This window comes from Crotalus tigris, unplaced genomic scaffold (assembly GCF_016545835.1).
Source record: "Crotalus tigris isolate CLP2741 ecotype Arizona unplaced genomic scaffold, ASM1654583v1 scf7180000019004.2909048, whole genome shotgun sequence".
Classification (NCBI taxonomy): domain Eukaryota; kingdom Metazoa; phylum Chordata; class Lepidosauria; order Squamata; family Viperidae; genus Crotalus; species Crotalus tigris.
In genome coordinates this window covers 716,671-742,735 of record NW_024097319.1, presented here as the reverse complement: position 1 = coordinate 742,735, position 26,065 = coordinate 716,671, and the positions used below count along the sequence as shown (strand labels likewise).

General features: G+C 36.2%; 1 protein-coding gene across 2 annotated transcripts in view; it reads right to left on the bottom strand.

The window, feature by feature from the left end:
• Window positions 1–2,183: 2,183 nt before the first annotated feature.
• Window positions 2,184–26,065, bottom strand: part of PLXNC1 (plexin C1) — an 83,660-nt gene continuing 59,778 nt past the window's right edge. For both annotated transcript variants that reach the window (XM_039358172.1, XM_039358171.1), the window contains 15 exons: window positions 22,700–22,803; window positions 21,813–21,860; window positions 21,402–21,502; window positions 19,753–19,951; window positions 19,005–19,151; window positions 14,016–14,193; window positions 12,746–12,849; window positions 12,536–12,590; window positions 11,877–11,908; window positions 11,679–11,786; window positions 10,873–11,036; window positions 8,928–9,075; window positions 7,239–7,379; window positions 6,911–6,985; window positions 2,184–5,816 (listed from right to left, as the gene is read on the bottom strand). In XM_039358172.1, coding sequence (XP_039214106.1) covers window positions 5,712–5,816; window positions 6,911–6,985; window positions 7,239–7,379; window positions 8,928–9,075; window positions 10,873–11,036; window positions 11,679–11,786; window positions 11,877–11,908; window positions 12,536–12,590; window positions 12,746–12,849; window positions 14,016–14,193; window positions 19,005–19,151; window positions 19,753–19,951; window positions 21,402–21,502; window positions 21,813–21,860; window positions 22,700–22,803 — 1,709 coding nt within the window. In that variant the 3' untranslated portion in view covers window positions 2,184–5,711. The remainder of the gene's footprint in view (window positions 5,817–6,910; window positions 6,986–7,238; window positions 7,380–8,927; window positions 9,076–10,872; window positions 11,037–11,678; window positions 11,787–11,876; window positions 11,909–12,535; window positions 12,591–12,745; window positions 12,850–14,015; window positions 14,194–19,004; window positions 19,152–19,752; window positions 19,952–21,401; window positions 21,503–21,812; window positions 21,861–22,699; window positions 22,804–26,065) is intronic.

Sequence of the window (26,065 nt, the reverse complement as noted above, 5' to 3'; positions counted from 1 at the left end):
GTCCTGGGGATGTGATCCCCTTTTGTGACCTTCTGACAAAGTCAGCAGGGAAGCAGATTCACTTAACAACTGTTACTAACTTAACAATTGCAGTGATTCATTAACTGACAAAGTCATAAAATGGGGCCAAACTCACATAATTGTCTCACTGAGCAACAGACATTTTGGGCTCAATTATGCTCGTAAGTCTAGGGCAGTGGTTTTCATTTGGGGTCAAACGACCATTTCACGGGGGTCGCCAAACAACGCAGTCTGCCATTTTTTTCCCCTTTTCCTTAGCTGTGCTACTCCCTTTTATTCTATTGGCTTTTGAAAGCCAATAGAATAGACTCTCTTGAATAGAGTCTAATTCTATTGGCTTTCAAAAGCCAATAGGAATTGTCCAGGCTGTCTCTGCCCTGCTGAGCCCACCAAAAGTCCCATTCTGCAAACGGTGCTGCACCAGTTGAGTAGTCCTCGACTTACGACTGGTTGAGTAGTCCTCGACTTACGACCGGTTGGGGGTCGCGGCATTAAAAAAGATTGAGAACCACTGGTCTAGGGCTATCTGTATTGACTGCCTTCCTAAAGGCCTGCAGAGTTAGCTATATTTATTTATTTATTTAAATTATATAGCTGCCTACTCTAGGTGGCTTACAAACAATAAAACACCATATGGAAAAACATAAAAAATAATAATAAACCCCCACCCACCCCCTCCATGACAAAATACAGTCAGATAAGCCATTTGATGGGTACCATCCCACTCCTCAGGACCACTGCAAAACCAAGTCTTCAGGGCCTTAAGAAAGAGTGTCGGGGGGGAGGGGAGTCCAAAATTCAAAATTCAAAAGAAGGAAATTATTCTGAAGGATATTCCAAAGGAATAGAGCTCCATGTGGGATAGCACATTGCAAAAAGCAAGTCCCACATGTTGATTTCTTTTTAATTGGGATACATCACTCCTAAATAACTGAAGATTTTTATGCTGTATAATGATTTTGGACAAGTTCTTATTGGCATTTTACCCAATGAATTCATTGCAGCACATACAGAATTAGGCATTCTGTTTATATGAAACTAGTAACGGGCAGAAATGGTCTGCACTCCAGTGGTTTGAGCCCTGCCACCGCTAGTCCTCTGGCTCCTACCACCCAGCAGTTTGAAAGCATGAAATATTGTGAGCAGATAAATGGATACCACTTTAGTAGGAAAAAACTTCCTGTATTTGTGTGTGCAGCGAAAGGAAGCTGGCACTGGACCTGACCAGACACTAAGCAAATGCAACACTAGGTAAGGCAAGGCAAGACCCTCAGAGGAGCCTGGAAGAGCCAGTAACCCAAGCACTGCTCATCAGCTAGTGTAAGCTAGTTCGTCCCCTACGGTGCACTAAGGACAGACACGCGAATGCCAAACAGAATGAACAAGCAATTTAGGCTATCAGGATTGCATTGTGTGTACCATTTGTAGCTTTCCATGATGTTGTATGCCATACATTAAATAAATAAATCTATAATAGGCTTAATGATGGACATTAAGCTGAACATATAACTGATGCTACTGGAAATATAAAACCAGACTCAGAGTATTTGTATAGGTTTACAATCGCCCCAAAAAGATGGTTTGGAATGTTCCTCAAGCATCAGATATTACTGGATTCCTAAGTGAAGGCTGAATTTGCCCAATTAAACTGTGACGTTTATGTCCAGTCATGAGCTACCCATCTTGATCCCATCATTGTAGAATTATCCTTGAAAAGGTGAATGGATGAAGCAATTGTGCAATTTGGCGTGTAGATAATTCAAGATATAGGAACTAAAAATGTGTGATGTACCAGGCAGAATTGATAGTAGTATTAATTTTTTATATCCTAAACAGCTTAGGATCTGACTTTCTGATGAATCACTTTTTCCTTTCAAGCCTTGTGTGGTGCTAAATTGCTGGAAAGATCTTTTTGCTGTCAGGCTCACATGTCACATATGGAAGAGGACTTTTCCTGTTTGTACAACATTTCCTTCAGAATTCAATTGGTCTCCATTCTCTTCAAACAAAGTTCTTCTGTAAATCTTCATTTTATGCAATTTTAGTACAAATTTAACGTGTTAACTTTCTGATTTTTCTCAAAACAATTGTAAGCTACTTTGTGTTTTCACTAGAGCTGAAGCATTGACAATAAATACATAAATACTATCTGGTTGATTGATTAAAATTTTGAAGTTTATTTTTTATTTTTCCATTTTTGAAAATTATAATTCTGGAATAAAACTGATTTCTGTAAAAAACAGATTTCTAAATTATCTGCCCATTAAAAATGCTATACTTGTTTTCACATTGATTTTCTTGAAAAACTGGAACATATACTAAAGTTTCAAATCAAACAAAAATAAATATTGCAGTTTATATATGTGAAATGAAACATTTTACATATTCATGCAATATATTTTCAAACTCCATATATACTTGAAAACAATTACTTTAAGCCTAATAGATTGGAATTATATGCATCTATAAAATTTAAAATAATTTTAAATTGTTTTACACATTTACTATAGGAATGCTAAAATGTGGCTTGTTTACAGAGATTGTCAGAAATATTTTATTTCAGTAGTTCTTTTCAATAATGCAACATACAATAAATACATTGCAATTTTCAAAGAACTTTTTAAAATCCTGTGTACAAGCTCCAGCTAAAACCAGCCTTGGACATTTCCCACTGCACCCCACCCCATGCCTCCATATATATATATATGCTTATTGGAAATTGTTTCCCCAAAAAACAAGTACAATCCCTGGTCCCGCATGTATTAATTTAGTAACTACTGTTCAAAATGAATTACTTATCAAATAAAGTGCTCCACTTACAGTACTGATCCTTTCTGCATGCACAAGCTACTTTCACGCAGAGAAACATAATTATATATACACATTTCCCTGTGCCCTTCCAGCGGAAATGGAACATCTAAAACACCATGACATTTGAGGAAGGAATAGATGTTTAGGGAGAAAAAGAACAGAGAAAATACAATTGAACAGAAATCAACACAGAATTAATTAGGATGAAAAAAGGGAAGAAAGAACCGGGGGGGAGGGGGGAAGATCCTGTTTAGGTATTTTTAAAAAGGCTATTTTTTTGGAAATCCCATTCCAAGTACCTTCCTTGCTGCTCTGTTTTTTGGAGTAGACTTAACAGTTACTGAAAGCAAGCCAGCTCTTGATGCCTATCAAATAGGAAGCCTGAGTGGTCTTTTTCATATATTTTTTTCTTTCACAGGCACCACCATCACCATTTTGCCCTTCAAAAGAGTAGCACTAGTGCCTGGGCAATAACTGGCAGATATTCTGAAAGCAACTTACATTTCTCAGTGTTGTGCAAGTGTTTAACTCAAGCTGGTTTAGAACCACCATCACCCTCTTTCCTTCCTGACTCTGATGAATAAGAATAACTGTCTTCAAAATGAAACTGAATTCAGGAACTCAATTGTGTGGGGGGTAGGAACATACAGATTCACTGTATCATTTTTGATACAATTTAGTTTGGGAAACCCTACTCTCATCTTCAGAGACATCCATGCTATGTAACATTGAGTTGTATGTTTTGTTCATTCTTATGTTACTCATCCAATAATTAACAGGCAATTATTGGGGGGAGAAATGTTCAGCACCTATTGATAAATATGACACATTGTGCTTAATATTCTTTTAATTTCGTAAAACCTATTTTCCACATGATGTAAAACATTTTCTGAAGGAAGGAAAAAACAACATCGGCCTCAATGCTTTGCTTTTTATTTTTACATAGATATATTCAATGAGAAATAGACAAGTCTCTTCTCTGCCTGTCTACACCTTAGAACAGGGGTTCCCAACAGGAAGTGTGAGACAATATTCTAGGGGGTGCAAAAACTTGGCTTTAGAAGTTTCAAAATGATAGTGTATATGCATAATTCGTTATTTTGAAATTTTGTAAGGGGCAGGAGAATATATCAGAAACGTTCTAAGGGTGCAGGGTATAGAAAAGGTTGGGAGCCGCTGCCTTAGAAGAAACAGTGTGGGAATGGCTCTCCCCTCCATTTTCCTATTAGACCAGTGTCCCCAACCTTTTTGGTTTCACAGACTGGCAGCGGCAGCAGCGGGGGAGGGGGGGAATGGTTTCACGCATGCAACCTAATCCCACCCATGTGCAAATAAAGTTTCATGCATTCGGTCGGGGGTTGGGGACCTCTGTATTAGAATACATCTATTTGTATTTTGCTGGACAAGCTAACCATGCTGGATTGGGAATTCTGGGAGTTGAAATCAACAAATCTTAAAGTTGCCAAGTTTGGGCACCCTTCTCCTAGAGAATCATCAGCCTATAATGGCTAGTTAAGCTTGCCAATGTCATTAGGGTTTTCCTAGCAAGAAGTATTGGGACCAGAACCTGATATAATGTCTATTTCTTGAGGCACTTTTAAATTTTTCTGTTTAATTTTTTTTAAATGATACAGTAGATGCAAACCTCTGCTGATGTGTTCCTTGCAAATATTACTCTGAGCAGGATGCAATAAAGAAACTCTAAATATTGGAGCTGAGCAGTGACTCATATTTGAAGGCAAGGAGACACTTTAGAGTGTGTACATAGCACTCATTATATCAAACCTATCCATTCCTTGGGATTCTGCTATAATTGTGGTGCACCACCCCAATCCCAGAAAAAGATACAACTTCCTGAAGGAGTAGCAGACAATATCGTTTTGCCTTCAAATGCAGACACTGCAGGGCCCTATAAAATATAGCTGAGAAAATTGGTATTCCATCTGCAGGGAAAGCACAGAAGTTGAGCCCTCCTGCACATTTTCTTTATAGTCAACAATAAAATTATGATACATTTATGAATCTTGTTTTAAAAAAACCTCTTTGTAATTTTTCTTTTGCCCTTATATTTACAATGCATGTATATACTAATAAAAATACAGATAGGAAAGGCCTTCATCTCCATTTTTTAAAAGTGCAGATACAATGATGGAAAAAATTCAAAGTGTAAATTGCGTTCAGAAGACAGGGAAGTTGAGGCCAATGCAAACCACTTCCATTATTCTGCCAAGAGACTTACATGGATGTGTCCATAAGATCTTCAATGGATGAACGGGATAAGAAACCGACTTTAACAAGAGATGAATTACGTTTCTGTATCAATGTGCTGGAAATCTTCCCCTCCATTTCAGTCACACATCACTTTTAGTTATGCCACAATGTGCAACTATTTGGAGGAAACTGAAACTCTGCACTTTGTTATCAAACCATATAGCAACTGAAAACTCTCTAATGATTTTGATTCTCAGATATGAATAACAACAGGATATATTTGTGCTTATCTGAAACCAAGAGAGAAGTTTTTTAAGGCACTTAAGGCACTATGCTGCTCAATGACAGCATAGAAATTAGACACAGTTGTGAACTATATAACACAACCAGTTTGTTTATATAAGATCTGTATTTCAGTTTGTTTTTAATTCAAAAAATTCAACCAAAATTACTTGATTGTGTCAATCTAGGAGGGAAGATCTGCATAGAGAGATTGCTTCAGCTGCCAGCAGCAGGAAGGTATACTTCTCAGTCCAGGCTCCACTTTGTTGACACATCTGGAGATGGCTGTTCCAATCTGATGGCATCCATTGCTGCTTTTGTGCGAATTGGGTTGGGCAATATTTTCAATTTGGTTCCATAACACCAGCAATTATACAATTAAATTCCTACGCCCATTTGCATTTTTTCTTTTCATCCATTAAACCTTTTATATTTAAGAGTTGCTGTCGGGCTTCTTCAAACCCTCGTTCTGTCTCTAATTTATTCAGTATCTATGAGAACAAAGGAATGTGTGCTTATTTTGCTTATTAAAAACAACAACAACAATTTCCCCCCAATGTTAAAAATACGTTCTGCTTAAGTAACCATCCCTTCTAAAGTCAGGCTATTTTTGCACCTTCCTTTACAAGTTATTATTAATCACAAGATGAACAACACTTCTGTTGGCACTAGCAACCTCAATTAAAATCACAAGTGTATCTGTAAATACAACTCAAATAGCAATAGATGTATGTTGTATATCTGTTAAAAGCAGAAAAACTTGAGTGCTAAAACATTTTCATTACCTGCCAGCCAGATATAAAATGCTCTTGAGATCATGAAAAAAATGTGATATTCAGTTTGCTTGGAAACTAGTTGGATATTACTTAAATCAGTCTAGTTAATCTACCTCACATGCATTTTCTGTGTTTTACTTATGAAAATCGTAGTTTGCCATAAAAATAAGATTTGTTTCTGAAGTGTTGCACAAGACAAAGAAGACAGCAAAGGCCAGGGACAAGACAATGCAAAATCCGAAGGAATTCTGGATTCTCCTACATTAAATTTTTGCACTTATTAAGTCTTAGAAAAGGATGGATAACTTTGCCAAACTACAGGTTGATTTCTTCATTTTTTTCCCCCCAGCCAGATGGTTTTATTAGCCGGTTTGTGAAAAACAATGCTGTATTGCCAGTAGGGAAACAGCACCTGCCTTAAGAATAAAATGCAAAGTTACTGAGGTATAGGAACTCAGTAATTACAAAAAAGATCACAACCTATTGCTTCAGGGTCATTAATCCATATTAATGACCCTGAAGTGTCCAAATTAAGGACACTTAATTTACTTCCACTTACTTTCTGCTCAGTTCCTCTGTCCCTCCTCAGTCCTAACTACAAGGGCAGGAGTGGAATATTGAGGACTGCCAGTGCACACACACATGGGACCAAACAGAAATCTTAGAGTTAAAATAATAAAATATATGATATGCATCGCTAATACAGCAACCGCTGTCTTCCCTAACTGGAATGTTCCTGAGCATTCTATGCCATTCAGAAGCCCACAACTAACCAGGCTAGATGATTAGGGGAGGAAAAAAAACCTTACCTTATCAAAGTATCTTGTTATATATTGATAAATTTTATTCAAGGCCTCGGTCTCATTAAACTCATTTTCATGTTTCTAGAAAAAAACAAAATGTTTGAGGAACTGTTTAAAGATAGTATTATTATCCATTATTATTATCCATAGTACATACTGTAAAATAGTAAATAATAATTATAAGTAAACATAGAAGGACAAAGGATAATATTACTGTTGTCTTTGATCTATGTCTGAATAAATCCATTAATGGGAACTTTAAATACAATAAGACACAGTTCCATTTACAACATACGTCTAAGTTCCAACTACAGCAAAAATAATAGACAGATACCTGTGATTCCAGAATTAAAAATTCTTCTAGCTCTGCTCTGGGCAATGGAGGCAAATCCCTTATTGCTTTATAGAAAGCTTTAACTTCCTCTTTATAAAGTGGTATATCCTTAGCATAGAGAAGTTTGTTTGTTGGTGCTTCCTTTGAGGAAGAAGAAAAGACGTGTCATAAAAGTTAGCAAGATGCCTCATTTGTAAGGGATGTCAAAATTAGGGAACAATCAGTTCTGGTCATCAGTCCTATCAGGCAATCTAGATGGACATGATAAGACTGTTTGCAGGTTTGCAGTCATTCTCTGAAATCTCAGAACAAAAATTTAGGAATGTGTCATTGGAATGTAGTCTTCCAGCCAGAACAGCAGGCAAATACATGTCTGGTTCTTGACAGGTGCACCAAAACTTTCCTAGGAACAGCGACACAAGAATTGGGGAGCTCAGAAAGCTAGCATAGGGTCCTTTTTAGGCAGTTGGACAACTCTAGAAGAGAAAGGAGCTTTTGCATCTAATCCCAATTTCTGACAGTGTGATTTTTTTTTTCACATTTCTACTCTGGGCACCCTCCTGGTTTAAGAGTGGGCTGTCTGTCAATCCTTTCTTATAAAAACTTTGCTTGTTCTAAATATACACCTGTTCAGAGCAACTAGCCCTTTCTCAAACTATCATTACAAAATTTTAGAGCAATTGATGCAAAATGATCACAGTTTTTTGATAATTAGGAAAAATTAATAATTGTTTCACAGAAACTGGGGCAACTGGCTAAATAGTACCCCTGAGTGACCCTAGTCTAGCAGACATCATAATATATCCAAGAAGCTAGGTAAGAACTTGTTAAGCTAATACATTCCTCTGTACAGGTTATGAAGCTATTCTAAAAAACTGCGGACATAGAAGATACGAAGTTGTATTCTCCAAAGACTATGGACATGGCTCAGGAAATACTTTTTCAACAAGTCACATTTAAAGATGAAAAGATCATTTTCAATAGGAGTAGTGCTTGGAAGACTGTAATCCTGTTAACTCACTTATCTGGAAGTTAGTCCTGCACAACTTAACAGGACTTACTTTTTAGTCCTGGGTTCTCTCTGAACTTGATTGTTTGCAAAACCCACACTAATTAGTACTCCTGGTGTTACCTAGTTGGGCAATGAAACAGCTGCAAGCAAACAAACAACCTCAGAGAGTACCAAGAATTCCTGTCAGGTTAAACTCAAGAATGACAGAGATTAATTCAGTCAGAGTTCAGTTGTTTATTTGCTTATACACAATAGACAGAATCTTGACAGACTGAACCCTTACTACTATTATACTAACAGGAGATTCTAGAGCAGTGGTTCTCAACCTTTCTAATGTCGCGACCCCATAATATAGTTCCCCATGTTGTGGTGACCCCCAACCACTTATACATCACCGGGTGCCAGGGGTGTGGCCCCAAAAAATGGGGAAAAAATGGCGGATAGCCTTGTTTGGCGACCCCCGTGAAATTGTTGTTCGACCCCAAATGGGGTCCCGACCCACAGGTTGAGAACCACTGTTCTAGAGAATGATTATCCTAACTCTCTTCCTTTGTCACCTATCCAGCTCCAGGCTGGGCTGCCTCTTGTCTCCCCACCTTCCTTTCTGAAATATGCTCCCTCCTTCCTGGGAAACTTAAAAAAGAGGCTCTGGGTATGCATGAAAAATAAGATTCTACCTTTCCCAATTGTTGCTCTGACAGAGAAAATGCATCCATAAATGCTTGTGCAATGACTGACAGGCAGCCGTCTATATGTGGAGTCTTTTTAATATCAAACACAAATTGAGGATTCTTCAGAATATTCACCCAGAATCGAAGAGGCAGACTAAACAAAAAAAGATATTAAAAACAGTTATATTGAAATAATTAAATACAAATCCTTCATGGAACAATCTAGCAAAAATTTACTGTCAAAAATGCTAACCAAAAGTAACATAAAAATCATTTTTACTGTCAATTGATGAACACATTTCCAACATGCAGTGCTAATAATTTCTGAAATTGTTGTGTGTATATGCATGTATGTACTCCTAAGCAATTATGGATGACTTACAAATTAAAAAAAGAGCAATATATATACAAGTAAAAAGAGGCCATGGCTGACTGGGAGAACAATACATCCAGCCATTCAGCAAACACAATTAACATAAAGACTTTGGAGAACAACCATGTTTTAAAAAGTTTCTTAGATTTTTAAAAGTTTCCAAGGGTGAGAACTGCCTTAATCACCTGGTGGATATTGTTCCAAAGCCCAGGCATTGCAACAGAGATGGCATGCTTCCCACAAGATGGCACGATTTAATCTTTGGGGCTTAAGGCACATCCATCTTGCTTGTTCACACTAGATGGGTAGAAACAGTTGGAGATAAGCAGCCTCTCGGAAAGCCAGGCCTAAGCCAGGCCAAGTACTTTCTTGCTCTGCTGCATTCTGAAACAGTTATGGTTTCTTGATGGTTTTTAAGGGTGGTCCTATCCAGAGCATGCTATAATAATCTGATTGTGAAATGACTGGTTGGTGAGTAACTGTCTGAAGGGCCTCATAATTTAGGAAACTGATGCACTAAACTCTCTTCCAGCAGGAACTGACAGTTGTAGAGGATTGCAGACCATCTCAAATGACGAAGTATATCCCACTGAAAGTTAGTGTATTGGGGGAGTGGCTTGAGTAAACATAGCCACTTAGTCTTCTCAAGACTGAGTCGGTTTTCCCCATCCATACCCATACAGCCTGCAGGCATTAAGCCAGGACTTTAACAGTGTCACTTTACGAACTCAGAGTCAATATATAAGTGAATATCACCAGCAGACTGATAATACCTGACCCCAAACTGACAGTTGACCTTACCCAGCAGCTTCATGTATATGTTAAACCTCATAATTTCATGTATTATAGAAGAGAAGAAAGCCTGTAGTACCTAACAAGAAGCTATCACCTCAATTGGTCCTCCCCAATTAACATCAGTTGATACTAGCTGCAGACAAAGGAGGAGACTGTAACATATGCTTTCTACCCCATGCCCAAAGTCAATCTGAAAGGATACTTTAGTCAATGGTATCGAAAGCTGCGGATAAATAAAAAAACACCAGGATCAATATACCACCTCAGTCCTAGCTTCACCACAGGTAATCAACAAATGCAACCAATGTTATCTATGTGCCAAACCTTGGCCAAAAAACTGACTGAAATTGGTCCAAAATAACTGCTTCCTCCAGGGTCCTCAGAAGTTGAAGTTTGACCACCTTCTCTATCATTTTCTCTAAAAAGACATAATTGTCACAGACTTTTGGGCCCCATGATGGTTTCTTGAGGAGAGGATACACAATAGACCACCCTTTATTCAAGGAGGCCAACACTACTGCACATACCCAACCACAAGTCACCTCATGGGCAGCTTTAACCATAGAAGGGGAATTTGGATTTAACAGGCAAATGGCTGAGCTAATAGTCTTGTTCACTTCATAAGGAGTCACAGAATCAAATTCACTCCAAATAATCCCCGAGGACTTTGTCTCATGCATCTCAGCTGGACCTATTTAATCACAGTTGAACTACCAACATCTTCATCTGCCAAAAAGCAAGAATATTCTATAGTCTGCCAACTTACAGTGAGCACATAAATACCTGTTGGTTTTCCAGATATGAACCACATCGGGATCTGTAATTTTTTTATTTTCAGCTTGAGCATCCAGAAAATCAAAAAAATATTTAATAGCAACTGGGGCTTTATTGTTAGGCAAATTCCAAATGCTTCTAAAGAGCTTTTCAACAGTTGAGTGGATAGCAACCTATGATAAAACAAAAAAATATTTTATTATAGTATATATATAAAAAATTGCTTAGGGTATAAATAATAAAAAAGGCAATCTAAGCTACAACTACATACTGTCTGATAAGACTGGAACCAATACACTCCAATTAAGCTTAACATATCTAGAACCTCACATCTGGAACCTCATGCAGGGAGACATATTAATACATATTTACAAATTACATTTACAACTCTTCTTTTGTCTACGAAGATTGACACAATATATGTGCTTTTACTCAACCATCATTCTCAGAAATACTTTATCCTCACAATCATTTGATAAAGTGTCATGAATGCAGCCCTTCTTAGAACTCCTCAATGTGTAACACAGTATCCAATGATTCTCAATTTATGAATGTCAAAGAGGAAGCCTTCTTACATATATATGGATGTACACAGCCATGATTTAATGCATAATTATATGTATTTAATGATGTCAGTATTCAGTTATATATAAAGCCTTCCCAAAATGCTGTTAAAATAGAAAGTTTTGTGATATATTCATTTCCCCAGTGCTTTTTAGCCTCCACATGCAAGTAATTCATTTTGTAAGGTAATAGAATGTATACTGAATAATTATAGCATTATTTTATGATTAGAAATAAAACGTTGGAATCACCTTAGTAGAGAGAAGTTTCGTAAGATACATTTCTTTGACTTTAAATTTTTGTTTTCCTTTATGTTTTGCACTCTGTGTTTCTTTGGCTGCTTCTGCATCTGGTAATATCTATAAGAAAGGTTTACACAGATGTTCATGGAAATACTGCGATTAAGCAGCTAAACAAATGACTAATTAATAGGTATTAAGCTGACTTACCAGATGGCAATAATCCTCAGAATATTCTCCATCTGGTCAACATAGTGAAGAGGGGGAAAAAGGGTAAACTGAATGTACATATAAGGATCAAGCTATGACCTAGAAAGTAGGCTGTTGCTGGGGATAAATGCTGTAAAACATGCATGGTTAGCTAAATTTATTCCTATTCAGATTACTACCAATATAGATGGTAAGATCTTTGATCATGGTATTCCTTTCTATTAACTAGTACAATTAATATTTAAGTGGAAATGGATGCTTGATTACAAATATCAGAAAATATTATTCCCAACATCTGGAAGGGGTAAATTAGTTTTCAGTTAGGTTTTCAAAATCAGGTTTCCCAGGACTTCTATGAGTTGCAAGGCATGTAGTATTCAATTTGTCTTTCATATTGTTTGATTTGGAGAGAATTGAAATCCTGGATGGGGCAAGTGAGCTTCTTAGAATCATATAGTTGCCCAATATTGAGAACAGAATATTTAATTTTTCTTCAGTTAAACAATTCAGTTCTTATCATATTGCTATATATCTAAAATTAGTACTATATTCCCAGTTCATATGAATGTCTGAACGATAATTCAATTATAATTCAAAGAATGATCAGAAACTTAAATTTTCAAAAATCCTATATGCTATATAAATGTTATTTGTTTTACCAGCTGATATATCTTGTTTCTTCTTAAATACTTTCATTTTTGCTCCATCTGAAATCTGAAATCATATAATAAAGCATGAAATTAAAATCTGTATCAAATGTCATACTTTACATATTCTCTGTATGTTAACATAAAATGTATGTTATAAATTAGTATATACCCCCCCCTAACAAAGACAAATTTTCAAAACCTTTGGATGTTTATTCTTACCTCATAATGACCTATGGTATTCAGCTTAGTAACCCCATTTTCCAAAATCACTGAGGAACCATCTACATCCAGAAGTTCTTTTGCTTGGGAAACAGACTCAAGAGCTGACAACACAAATAAAATAGTTAATCTGTGCTTAGTTTTAAAATGGTAAGAGTGGCCTTTTCTTGTGAAATTATTATGCTATTATGTGAAGCAAATTTATGCTTATTGTATAGCACTGTTTGTTTTGTATGGTTCACATAAAAGATGCGGCTTGAAATTGTATCCCATTTCTTCTCTAGTCATTTCTTCACTATCCCAAATTCTTTATCACAGTAGAATTTTGTGAAAAGCTTCAAAGTGACTAGGCAATTGTGCTATTGTCACTGCTGAAGGGGATATTTCCAGTACATATTCTAGGTCAACAAAAATTGAAACACTAAAAACTATTTGTGGCCAATGCTACGTACTTGCTCACTGATGCAATTTAGTATTTTTATGATTGGATCAATTTTATTTGATTTTTTTATCACTGTCCATTTCTCTGTAACAACCTGGATGGCTAGTAACTTATAAAAAACACAGTATAAAATAAAGAATAAACAATGTATAAATCCTAACTTGATAACTGAATAAAGTCCAACTAACCTCACAGACTCCAACTAAGCTCTCAGCCCCCATGCCTGGAATCCAATTCATGTCTTAGAACTTTCTGACAAGTCGGCCAGTCTTGCAACAGAAAAGAATCCCTTTCTGAGTCCTGCAAGATGACATTCTGTAACTGATGGGACTGACGACACATCCCTCCTACCAGACAGGACAGATGGAAACAACTGGGGAGAGGCAGTTTTACAATAAAGCCCCAGGCTGTGGAGGGTTTTGTTTGTTCAGTTTATATAGCCCTGCCCCCCATCTCAAGACATACTTGTTATAGCTGACAAGTGTATTGTCAGCTTGAATTGTACCTGAAAGCATCTGGAGAGAAGCGCAGCAGAACAAATATAGCAGGGGTGCATTTCTATTGTGCCTTTTCAGCAAAAAGCCACAAATGTATTTACAAAATAATCCAAGACATATTCAGGTAATAAATTATATTAAATGACTTCAATCTGTTAATCTTACAGTTCATATGTTAAATAGCAGAGAAATAATAATTTTTATTTTTTAAAAATGCAAACCATAACTATTAAAATAAATAATAAAACAATTACTGTATACAATTGTGGAGAAAGAAAAACAAACAGCTACTTTTGAATTTATAATTAGCATAGCATTGTTAATATCTTACTCAGTCCCATTTCTCTTAGCTGGAGACCATATAGTGATCCGTTCTTGTTCAGAAAGGCCTGTAGGATCTTCTCTTTGGCCTGTCCAATGGTGTCACAATCCAATACTTTAACTTGGATATTCTGAGTAGCACCACTGGCCTCATTTTCTTGGATATTTTCAAAGACAACATTTAATACCTAGAAAAGTGTGAATGTTCATTCAAAGTTACTTAAAAGTTGAAATTGGATAAAAATACACATAACAAGGATTATTACGAATGCCTAACAGTGGCATTGCTGATTTCTAAAATATTATTCTTTATATTTGTTTCTCTTGGAGGAGCCCCCAAGTACACGTTCTGCTTTCCTCAGATACACACAAAATGTGTGTATCTGAGTTGGACTAGATGACCTCCAAGATCCCTTCCAACTTTATTATTATGGATCATCGCACAGTCAGCCAGATGTTCAGACTGGATTTGGCATTTTGTCTACCTATCGAGTCCTTACCCAGGACTTGGGATAGGCAGATGTGGATGTTTGATGGTATTACAGATATCGTTGCAGGATGGAAGCAGTTCCTAGTAAGACCGCCTTTTGCAATTGACTAATAGCGAATTTGTCAATGCCAATGGTGTTCAAGTGGTGCTCCAGTTGTTTTGGGATTGCTCCCAAGGAGCCTATTACTATTGGTACTACCCTTGCTTGCTTTTGCCACAGTCTTTCTATTTCTATTTGTAGGTCTTTGTATTTTGTTATCTTCTCCAGCTCTTTCTCTTCTATTCTGCTGTCTCCAGGCACTGCCACGTCCACTATCCAGACTTTTTTGTCTTTCTTATCGACAATGGTTAAGTCTGAGGTGTTATGTTGCAGGTGCTTGTCTGTTTGAATTCTGAAGTCCCAGAGCAGTTTAATTTTATCATTTTCTATGACTCTCTCTATTTTATGATCCCACCAGTTTTTGCTTACAGGCAAATGATATTTTTTGCAGATCTTCCAATGCACCATTGTTGCTACTTTGTCATGCTGCTGCTTGCTTTGTATAGGCGGCACTTACTGTCTGTTGCTGTCTTCTCAATTTTGACTTTATATGCATTTGTCCTTAAGGCTTGGTCTTGTGCAGCCAGAATTAGTCCCTCAGTCTCTTTCTTCAATTTTCCTGCTCTTAGCCATTGCCAGGTCTTGTTATTATCTGCTTTCCCAGCTATTTTTTTAATGTATTGGCCATGTAGTGCTTTGTCTTCCCATGCCTCAATTCTGTTCTTCATTTGGTTTTGCTTGTAGGCCAGTTTGGTCTCTCCAGCAGTCAGTAAGCCTTCCTGATATACTAATTTCAGTGCATCTTCCAACTTTATTACTATTATTGATCATCGCACAGTCAGCCAGATGTTCAGACTGGATTTGGCATTTTGTCTACCTATCGAGTCCTTACCCAGGACCTGGGATAGGCAGATGTGGATGTTTGATGGTATTAAAGGTATCGTCGCAGGATGGAAGCAGTTCCTAGTAAGGCCGCCTTTTGCAATTGACTAATAGCGAATTTGTCAATGCCAATGGTGTTCAAGTGGTGCTCCAGTTGTTTTGAGATTGCACCCAAGGAGCCTATTACTATTGGTACTACCCTTGCTTGCTTTTGCCACAGTCTTTCCATTTCTATTTGTAGGTCTTTGTATTTTGTTATCTTCTCCAGTTCTTTCTCTTCTATTCTGCTATCTCCAGGCACTGCCACGTCCACTATCCAGACTTTTTTGTCTTTCTTATCGACAATTGTTAAGTCTGGGGTGTTATGTTGCAGGTGCTTGTCTGTTGAATTCTGAAGTCCCAGAGCAGTTTAATTTTATCATTTTCTATGACTTTCTCTATTTTATGATCCCACCAGTTTTTGCTTACAGGCAAATGATATTTTTTGCATATCTTCCAATGCACCATTGTTGATACTTTGTCATGCCGCTGCTTGTAATCAGTCTGTGCAATCTTCTTGCAACAGCTTACCAAGTGGTCCACTGTTTCTTCAGCTTCTTTGCATAGGCGGCACTTACTGTCTGTTGCTGTCTTCTCAATTTTGACTTTATATGCATTTGTCCTTAAGGCTTGGTGTTGTGCAGCCAGAATTAGTCCCTCAGTCTCTTTCTTCAATTTTCTGCTCTTAGCCATTGCCAGGTTTTATTATTATCTGCTTTCCCAGCTATTTTTTTCATGTATTGGCCATGTAGTGCTTTGTCTTCCCATGCCTCTATTCTGTTCTTCATTTGGTCTTTCTTGTAGGCCAGTTTGGTCTCTCCAGTAGTTAGTAAGCCTTCCTGATATACTAATTTCAGTGCATCTTCATCATTGTTCTTCAGATATTCTTCCAAAGCCATTTTTTCTTCTTCAACCATCTGATGTACTTGTAGCATTTCACGCCCACCTATTTGCCTTGGTAGATAAAGTCTATCAATATCACTGCATGGATGAAGGGCATGATTCATTGTCATTATTTTTCTGGTCTGCCTATCCATTGCTTTTAGTTCTGCTTGAATCCAGTCCACTATTCCAGCTGTGTACCTAATGACTGGGATTGCCCAGGTGTTGATTGCCTTTATGGTATTTCCTCCATTGAGTTTGGACTTTAAGATCTTCTTCACTCTCTTGATGTATTCACCTCTAATCTTTTTCTTGACTTCAGTGTGCTTGATGTTGTCAGCTTGAAGGATACCCAAGTATTTGTAGTACTCTTCCTCATCCAGACTCTTAATGTTATTTTCGTGGGGCATCTTGATTCCTTCAGTTTTCACTATTTTTCCTTGTTTGATAGTAAGTGTGGCACATTTGTCCAAGCCAAACTCCATTACAATATCTTGGCTATATATACGGACAGTGTTGAGCAGCGATTCTATTTCAGATGATGTTTTTCCATACAGCTTCAGATCATCCATGTAAAGGAGGTGGGATAGTTTTATTATTATTATTATTATTATTATTATTATTATTATTATTATTATTATTATTATTACCATCTTCACATACAATCTTTCTCTGCTTTTCTTCTTTATGACTTCTGTGTCCTAACATTGCTTGTCACAATACTTTTGTTCTGGCAAAGGTTTCCTTCATTCCATAATTCATTCTCTATAATTCTTTTTCTATCGATCCAGTCTAGATTTTGTTAGAGAAACTCCATATATCCACCATCCCCAAGCTTTCAGAGTAGTATTTATGGCTAGTATTTATATCCTGTAGTATTTATTTAGGGTGTTTCTTATTACCCTGAACTCCAGTAATTCTAGGTAATACAGATGATAGTTTGCTGAGTTTTAGTTTATTAAAATCTACAGCTAAAGAAAAAACAACCACCAAGGCTTTTTACAGACACATAGGAAGTTATCCATGGGCTTATTAGAATTCTGATCATGCTTCTGCCCATCTTCAGACTAAACTACAACTTGGCCTTAGGCTGTACAAATACAAACCTGCTCCTCTCTTCCCTCACTTTCTTTTCCTTTGAGCTTATTTTTCTAAATAAGTGATTTAGGCTGCTGTAAAGCAATTTCATAGAAAACCCATAGTATCTGATAATATTTCCAGGGCTAAAGAATGAGATTAGTTCCACACTACCTGCCACACCTCTCCATAACTGATCTTTTTCTCATGAAGAAAATGAGCATCAAGTGATACAACTGAGATGGAACAAACTATCAGAATAGCTTTTGGATTCTCCCACAGCTCATAAATAGCTCTCCTTCTTTAATTCTCCCCTGCCCATCTATAGCATGGTAATTCAACATGAACTCAGGATTTCTCTGAGTTTTAAAAGTGCATCAAATATAAACAGAATTTAAACAATTCCATTTCAGTACTGCTGTTTTCAATGTAGCAACTGAATATTTGAATCTAGAAATAATAATCCATAGTTAACTTAGAGAAAACAGAAAAAGAAGTTTAATTTTTCATGGTTTGTTGTTACATGAAATTTAAAAAGTATTTGTATCTGGTCCTATTTCCTCTATTCCCATTAACAGCGTTTTCAATACTATGCTTTCTCTCTTATTATTTGTAGAACTTTGGAATGTTAATAAATACAGGTAGTCCTTGACTTACGACTGCAATTAAGCCCAAAATTTCAGTTAAGTGAGACAGTTGTTAAGTGAATTTCACTCCATTTTATGACCTTTCTTGCCATAGTCATTAAGTGAATCATTACAATTGTTAAGTTAGTAACATGGTTGTAAAATGAATCTGATTTCTCCATTGAGTTTCTTGTCAGAAGGTCTCATATGTGATCGTATGACCTCAAAACACCACAACCATCATAAATAGGAGACAGTTGCCAAGCATCTGAAGTTTGATCACATGATCAAGGGGATAATGCAACAGTCATAAGTGTGAAAAACGGTCCTGAGTCACTTTATTCAGTGCTGTCGTAATTGGAACAGCCACTAAATGAGCTATTCTAGGTCGAGGATTACCTGTATTGTATTGTCTAGTGCATGAATAATATGTATGCTGCATCCTTGATAAGAAGGGAATGGTATTATGTACGTATTTTGAAAGTTGCTTCCTGTTGAAATGACTGATTTGTGGGTGGTGCAACCCGCTAAGCTTAGTTTCAGACACAGAATGATAAAATAATTCCACTGAACTTTATGCTATCTCTGACCTATATATACAGCCATGCGTTGATTGTGTTGAGATGTTATTACCACAAAGACAGAATTGAAAAGATAAAACAAATACTTGGGAGGTATTTTTATGGAATGGAATTGTTTTCAATATTCTGGGGCTTATTCATCTTCAACAAAAATATATATAATTAATAGGATAATTCTTTACCAATTTCCATAACTACTGGTAGGTGAAATAGATACTAAGGCATATTAAATATCTGTCAATTAAATTAAGTTAAAAAGGTCAGCCTTTCTTAGCACTGAATCTTGAGTTTTAGAATACATTATACAAAGCCTTTATTGAAATATATGCTTCTTTCATACAAACTGTCTTGATTCCAGTTATAAAGTCATTAGCTAACATACCACTGTGCTGAATTCAGGGGCTTGCCAGAGTAACCAGTCTTCATTTAGTGTGTATAGGGCCTTGCAAGTTATTACATCCACAGGACCCTTGATAATCCTTTGATTTAAAGTTGTTACAAGTAAAAAGAATGGTTCCCCAACTGTTTCCTATGAAACAAAATGAAATACAGTTATTGTCTTTTGTTGCATTTCTTTGCAACTGTTTAATGAATGTGGTGTGAAAAAAATAGGGAAGGGGAAGTACTAATCTTGCCCCACTTGTTGTAGTTCAAATCTGTTTTTGAAAAATATGCATATTCAATTCACACCAAACTTTAAAACCAAGCTATTTCTTTGTATATATTTGTAACAAATATGATATGCAATGAATTAAATTAACATACAGTTGTTATGATCTACCAATCAGTTACAGATTTTTTTCCTCATGTCAAAGTGGCTTCTGCAGGAAATATTCAGGAATGTTTAAAGTAATAGATTACTTATGTCTCATGTATCAATCTGAATTTATTTAATACATACAGAATGCCAAGTTTATGAAATTTAATTTATTTAAAATAAGAGGCTATCTGCAAAGCTTGTGCCAGTAATCCACAGTGTCAAAATAAAGCAAGATTGGATGATCAACACTGCTAGGAGACCTAGTGTGCTGCAACACAGGAAAATGTGAGCAGGAAAATCTGCATGCAAATAAATCAGTCTCTTGGTCACTGATGTTATATAGCAAAAACATATAATATATAATACTTGCCCGAAGAAAACCAGAAAGGCAAACTGACATCCAGTTTGTAAGCAGCTTTTCTACTACCGATTCTGTACGCCTCAGCATCAGCTTAGGTTGTATATTGCTAGATTGCTCCATCAAATCTTTTGTCAAAACTTCTAGAATATTAGTTAAATAGACTAGATTGGTCTGTAGTGCAATTGTCAAAAAAGATGCAAACAAGCATCTGTTTAAAAAGAGGGGAAAAAACAGGATAACAATAACTCTGAGCGTTAGGAATTTGATTATTAGCTTACAATAATACCAGCAGCTTGATCCAAACTCACCCACATTTTGTCATGTGCCATACAAAAGCATGAGACGATTACTGGAACTATTAAATATAAAGGGTCTATTTAACAGAAAGGATTGATAACCAAAGGTAGCCTAGTACATCTAAGAGCAGACCATTGATTGGAAAAGTCACTAATCAAGACTACAAATATAAACAAAGTCTGCACTGTTCAGAGAGTTAAGAACTTGAATATTATGAATGTAAACTCTGTTAGCTATTTTACAGCTGAAGAAAAAGACAGGAACCTTATCAATAAACACCTGAGTACTGTTCAAACAATAAAACTGGTTATTCTTTAATCACCTAATGGCTTAAATTACACAAATTATGCAGCAGAAACTTAACTTACATAACTTCACATCTGAATTTAAATAAAAAAATGGTTTTACTATGAATAATATAAACCCCTTATTTCCCCATCCACTTCAGTTGAGAAGTATTCACACAATCTCCCAAATGCAAAGGCTAGATTAAAGTAAAATTATTGATTGATAAGATTTATAGGGCTTATCATAACCCAGGGTGACAAGATGAGAAGAATTGATTTTGACTATTCAAAAAATGAAGAAATCAACAAGAAGGAAAACATTTTCAAAAAACATTTGACTATTTTAACCCAAAAAACGTGAGAATTTGGTGCTTGTTAATTTTCCCAAAGATGCTTTTTCACGAGGCAACTGGACTTCCTTGTTTTTCTCTGAAGATGTTTGCTTCTCATCCAAGAAGTTTCTTCAGGTCTGACTGAATAGTGGGGAATGAAAGGATTTATATTCCTTGCAGACAGCTGTTCCTTTGCATTCTTTTAGCAAGTTGTTAAAGCTACCTGGAAGCTTATCTGTGTCTTCAGAGTCACCTGAGTAGCGCAAATGGGTGAGGAGCCTTCTTGGAATTGTTGAAAGAACTGTGTTAGAGACTGGAGATAGATGATGTTGGATCCCTCCCCCTCTGTTGAGAGAGGGCTGTTCAGTTTTGACATAGATGACCTCTTTGACCCCTCTTTTAAACCAGCGGTCCTCTCTGTCCAAAATGTGGACAAAATGGTGACCCTGAAGACACAGATAAGCCTCCAGGTAGCTTTAACAACTCGCTAAAAGAATGCAAAGAAACAGCTGTTTGCAAGGAATATAAATCCTTTCGTTCCCCACCATCCAGTCAGAGCTGAAGAAGCTTCTTGGATAAGAAGCGAAACGTCTTCACAGAAAAACAAGAAAGTCCAGTTGCCTCATGGAAAAGCATTTTTGGGATAACTATGACCTGGATGACTGAGAATCTCCATAGACATTTGCCTGTTAATTTGTCCCCAATTTTGTATAATTTACAGAATTTAAATTTTATAACATACCTATCTTTCACATCAAAGGTTTTCTGTTTTTCAAGAATGTGAATCAGAGTAACAAGAAAATGTTTGTTACAAATTAATGCATATAGACCCTGGTCTTTGCTCTGAAAGAAATGAAATATATAAATTACATTATTGTTCACCTATTTTTAATGTGGTGTATATTTAATTCTTAAAGCTGCAAAAATCATACTTTGATATTTAGAAATCCTGCTACAGATATTGATGTTATAAGAAATATCAAAGAGGTAGATAAAGGAACACATTATTCCTCTGAGTAAAACTTTTCAGACTTCTTGAAATATCTGTCCCCAGCTTGGATATGCAATATTTCTAGATTCTGTAAAAAATCTAATATCTTAGAAATATTTTTAAAAGCGCAAACAAACTTAAGAGAATGAAAATTATACTTACTAGTGGTTCATTAGAGTCTTCAATAAATATAGATGAAATATCTATAGTCTAAACAAAAAAAATGTGAATATAGTATTAAACATTTTCAAAACACTTGGAGCATAATGATGCTGATTTTGATGAGGTGTTGTGTTCTGAATGTTCCTTTTCTAAAATACAGTGACCTGAATTTTTTAGAATTTATAGGCTTATAAATTAGATGCATACTGAAAGCTACATGTTCAGTCTGTGGAAATCATTTCTTAAGAAAAGAAAAACAAAACCAATGCTGGTTCAAAACTGAAGTGTCTCTCATCTGATTGTGTAGGGGCACCAGGATATACTGGCCCTTTCTGTAGCTGGAAAGTTCTAAGTTATGGTTATTCAAAAATGAAGAAATCAACAAGAACTTGCTAATTTTAAGACTGGCTCAGGAATTCTGGAAGTTGAAGTTGATAAGTCTTAAAGTTGCCAAGTTTGGAGATCCCTGATCTAAAACACTGCAATATTTGTGCTTTTGCTTTAATACAAAAGATTTGCATAAGATGGGAGGGAACCCTGAAAATATTTTCTATTTTTATTACCTCCATATTCTATCACATTAAAGGAAGATGATGCTTTGCAAGTGGATTGATGAATTAGAAAAACTTTTTTAGTTACAAACTGAATGCCCTTTAGCATTTTAAAACAGTGTAAAATTTGAAGCAGATCCTTATCAACTATCTGATTTGTGAAATGTTGGTTGTTTTCTCCAGGTGTTCTTTTTTGTATTTTGTGTTGTGTGACCTATTTTTTTTTAAATAAACTATACATCATTTAGAGTTGTAATGGAGCTGGGCAGATTAAATTTAAAAAACTGAAATACATTATTTTAATTACTTGTTTACTATAGACAAATAATCATTTACCTCTGGTAAAAAAGTCCTAAGAACAAAATGCTTGTAGTCAAGAAATGGAATTGTTCCAAAACTATCAATTATATCCAATTTTTCAACTTGTAGTTCAACAAACCCTATAAAAGAAAAAAAAAAGTCCACTGTAGTGTTGATTTTTATAATGTAACATCCTAGTAACAGTTTTCAGTGTGATTCTGGAAAAGAATGATAAGGAAAGAAATGGTTATCAATATGTGCCTTTGTCCATATGTTTGTGAAGATTTGTTTATTTCTGTGGAATATGCAAAACTGACTGTATCTTTTTAATAGGCAGATTTTTAAATACATTTTTGTGTACAACACAGTAATGACTAAGAAACTAAATAACAGCTTCCATTAAATGTTGATCATCAAGAGGAGATTAGGTAACTAGAAAGCCTAAGTAGCACTCAGCAGAATGTGGTGCTTTTTTATTAGTTTTTAACTCAGGAATATCAAATGATTATTTATTGTAAGATCAGCAATAATACTCTGTGGAAAAGTTTAAATCCAAATCCCAATAAAGACAATCATGCATTACATGTCAGAACAGGCTCCTACAATCACATTGAAGATTTAAGATAAACACATAAAAATAGTTTCTCTGTTTATCTGCAAAAAACTTAGTATGAGATATTTAGGGAATACTTTTGTTACATTAAATTGGGGAAATCAGGTCTTTTAGGTGTAGTTGGACTTCCGGTGGTTTCAGCGACGATGATGGCGGCTTTTTATAAAGCCGCCCGTTCCTGGTCCGTGTAAAAGCCACAGGACTTTGACAATCAGCTGTCCCGCGGCTTGAATCTCTTCCCTGGGCAAAAGGGAGGAGGAGAGCTCTCAGGTAGAGGTAAGAGCTCCCCTGGATCCCTATAATTTTGGGGATCGGAGGGTAGAGCTCCCTCGGAGCCTGAGCAATCTCCGCATTCCAGGAAGCCTTCGTCCTGAAGTTCTGGGATGAAGCAAGCTGCCGCTTCCACATCTGCTTCTTTTAGCCGCTTGTGAGTACTTAAAAGCAGACGGAGCAGACCAGGAGAAATTGCGCTTAGGTTTGATGGTGTCTTTAACTCCAGCAAGTATCCTCTTCTTTCTTTTTACTGTTCACTTTCCCTCTTGAAGAAAGGGAAAGTGAAAGGCAAAATGGCGATTGTCTTTCTTGCTTGATTTGCATTATAAAGCTAAAATCTGGATACAGATTAATGCTTTAAATATAGAAGCAAGAATTTGGCTTTTTATTCTTTTTCCTTTCTTTTTTCTCTGTAATTTTTTTTTAAAAGAATATTCAAAAGAACTGTGATTTTTTTTTTCAAACAAGAATCTTTCTTCTTGGAACTTAAGAAAATGGCTTCAAAACGCTTGCCTCCTCCTCCTAAAGCCACTATCTCTTCCCCAATGACCCAGCCTGTTTCTCAGAAACCAAAATCACCTCCAACCTCTCCTCCTCCTGCAATTTCTCTTAAAGATTTACAAGAAGCTTTAAAAACGCATGCTTTGGACATTAAGGAGGAAGTAAAAGATCTTATAATTGCAGAGAGGGCTGTCACAGAAGAACTATTGGAGAAAAAAAATAAGCAAGTAAGGGAGCACATACTTTTTGCTTTCCAGGGCCTTGCTCTGCATATAGAGAGAATTGATGACAAAATCGAGGAGATTACTGAAAATGCAATCAGTATGGAATCTAGGATGGAGGAGGTAGAGAATAAGATAGAAATTACACAGGATGAACAAATTATTTGACAATATAGAGAGATGGAATATGCACTGCATATAAGGGGGTTGAGAGAAAATCTTCAGAAGGACTTAAAGATGCTTATTGTGAAAGATATTGCTCTTAATCTGGGCTGGAGGTCTGAAATAATTGGGAATGAGATAGAAAAAATTTTTAGAGTCAACTCACGGGTTGCTAGACAGAGAAACTTACCAAGAGACGTGGTCATCTATTTTTCTAAAAGATTTATTCGTAATGAAATTATACAGGCTTTTTATAAACAAAAGTTTCAAATTGCAGATCAAGATGTGATAATTTTAAAAGAAATACCTCCCAAAATTTTAAGAGGCAGAAAAGATTTTGCTTTTCTGTCTGATGAGTTAAAACATCGTCAAATTCAGTTTAGATGGGAGATTCCAAGAGGAATAATAGTGAATTATGAGGGGATACATCACAGATTAACTACAGTTTCGAAGGCAAGAGATTTTTATCACTTTATCTTAAAGGCAAGATCGTCCTCATCCCCACAAACAAGGATAATGGAAGAGCCTATTATGGCAGGAGCCTCATCAATGATGGTCATGGACCAAGCTGTACAGAATCTTGAGATAAAAGAGCAAAGGATGACACGAGCTGCCCATAAACATAAAGAAAAAGAGCAGCAGCAGAAGAGTGGTGATAAAGTTGAAGGTATGGTTACTACAGAGCCTGTGGGAGGGGCAAGACCTAAAAGATCTTCGACAGTTGATCTACAGGCTATGCTCCAGAGGCTCCAGGCCGGTGGAGATGGCCAGGTTCCTGACCTGGAATGTTAATGGCTTAAATGTGCTACAGAAATGAAGAAAGGTTTTTCATTATTTGAAACAACACAACAATGATTTGATATGTTTGCAAGAGACTCATATAACTTTAAAGGACTCTAAACTTTTGATGAATCCTCGTTTGGGTTCACATTTTATTGCTCCAGCTCCAGGCAAAAAAGGGGGAGTGGTAATTTATGTGAAGAAAATTTTTTCATCTAAATTAATTGAGACTGATTCTGAAGGAAGATATCTTTTTGTGGAATTATCATTACAAGGTAAAAAAGTTCTTATTGTTGGATTATATGCTCCTAATCAGCAACAGAAACAATTTTACAAGTTTTTGCATGGGAAGATATCTCAGTTGGATTATAAATCTGTAATTTTGATGGGCAATTGGAATGGGGTTTTAGATTCAACTATAGACAAAAGGAGCTCCTCTAAAACTTTTACCCAAACTAGATTACCTAAAACTTTTTTTGATTTGAAAGAAGAATTGGAGCTCATTGACATTTGGCGAGAAAGGAATATAAGTGATAGAGATTTCACTTTCTATTCGGATAGACATCAGTCATTTTCAAGAATTGACTTTTTTTTTATTACTAGTGACTTTCTCTCTAGAGTGAGGAAGGTGAAAATTTTCCCCAGAACTTTGTCAGATCACAGTCCGGTGTGGATGGAATTACATTTAGAAGATGGGAATAGAAGACCCTGGAGATTGAATGAGAATTTGTTTACTCGGGAAGAGTTTGTACAAAAATGTAAAGAGCATTTAAAGGACTTTTTTGCTATAAATATGAATAAGGGAACATCGATGTCCATGGTTTGGGACGCCAGTAAGGCTTATATGAGGGG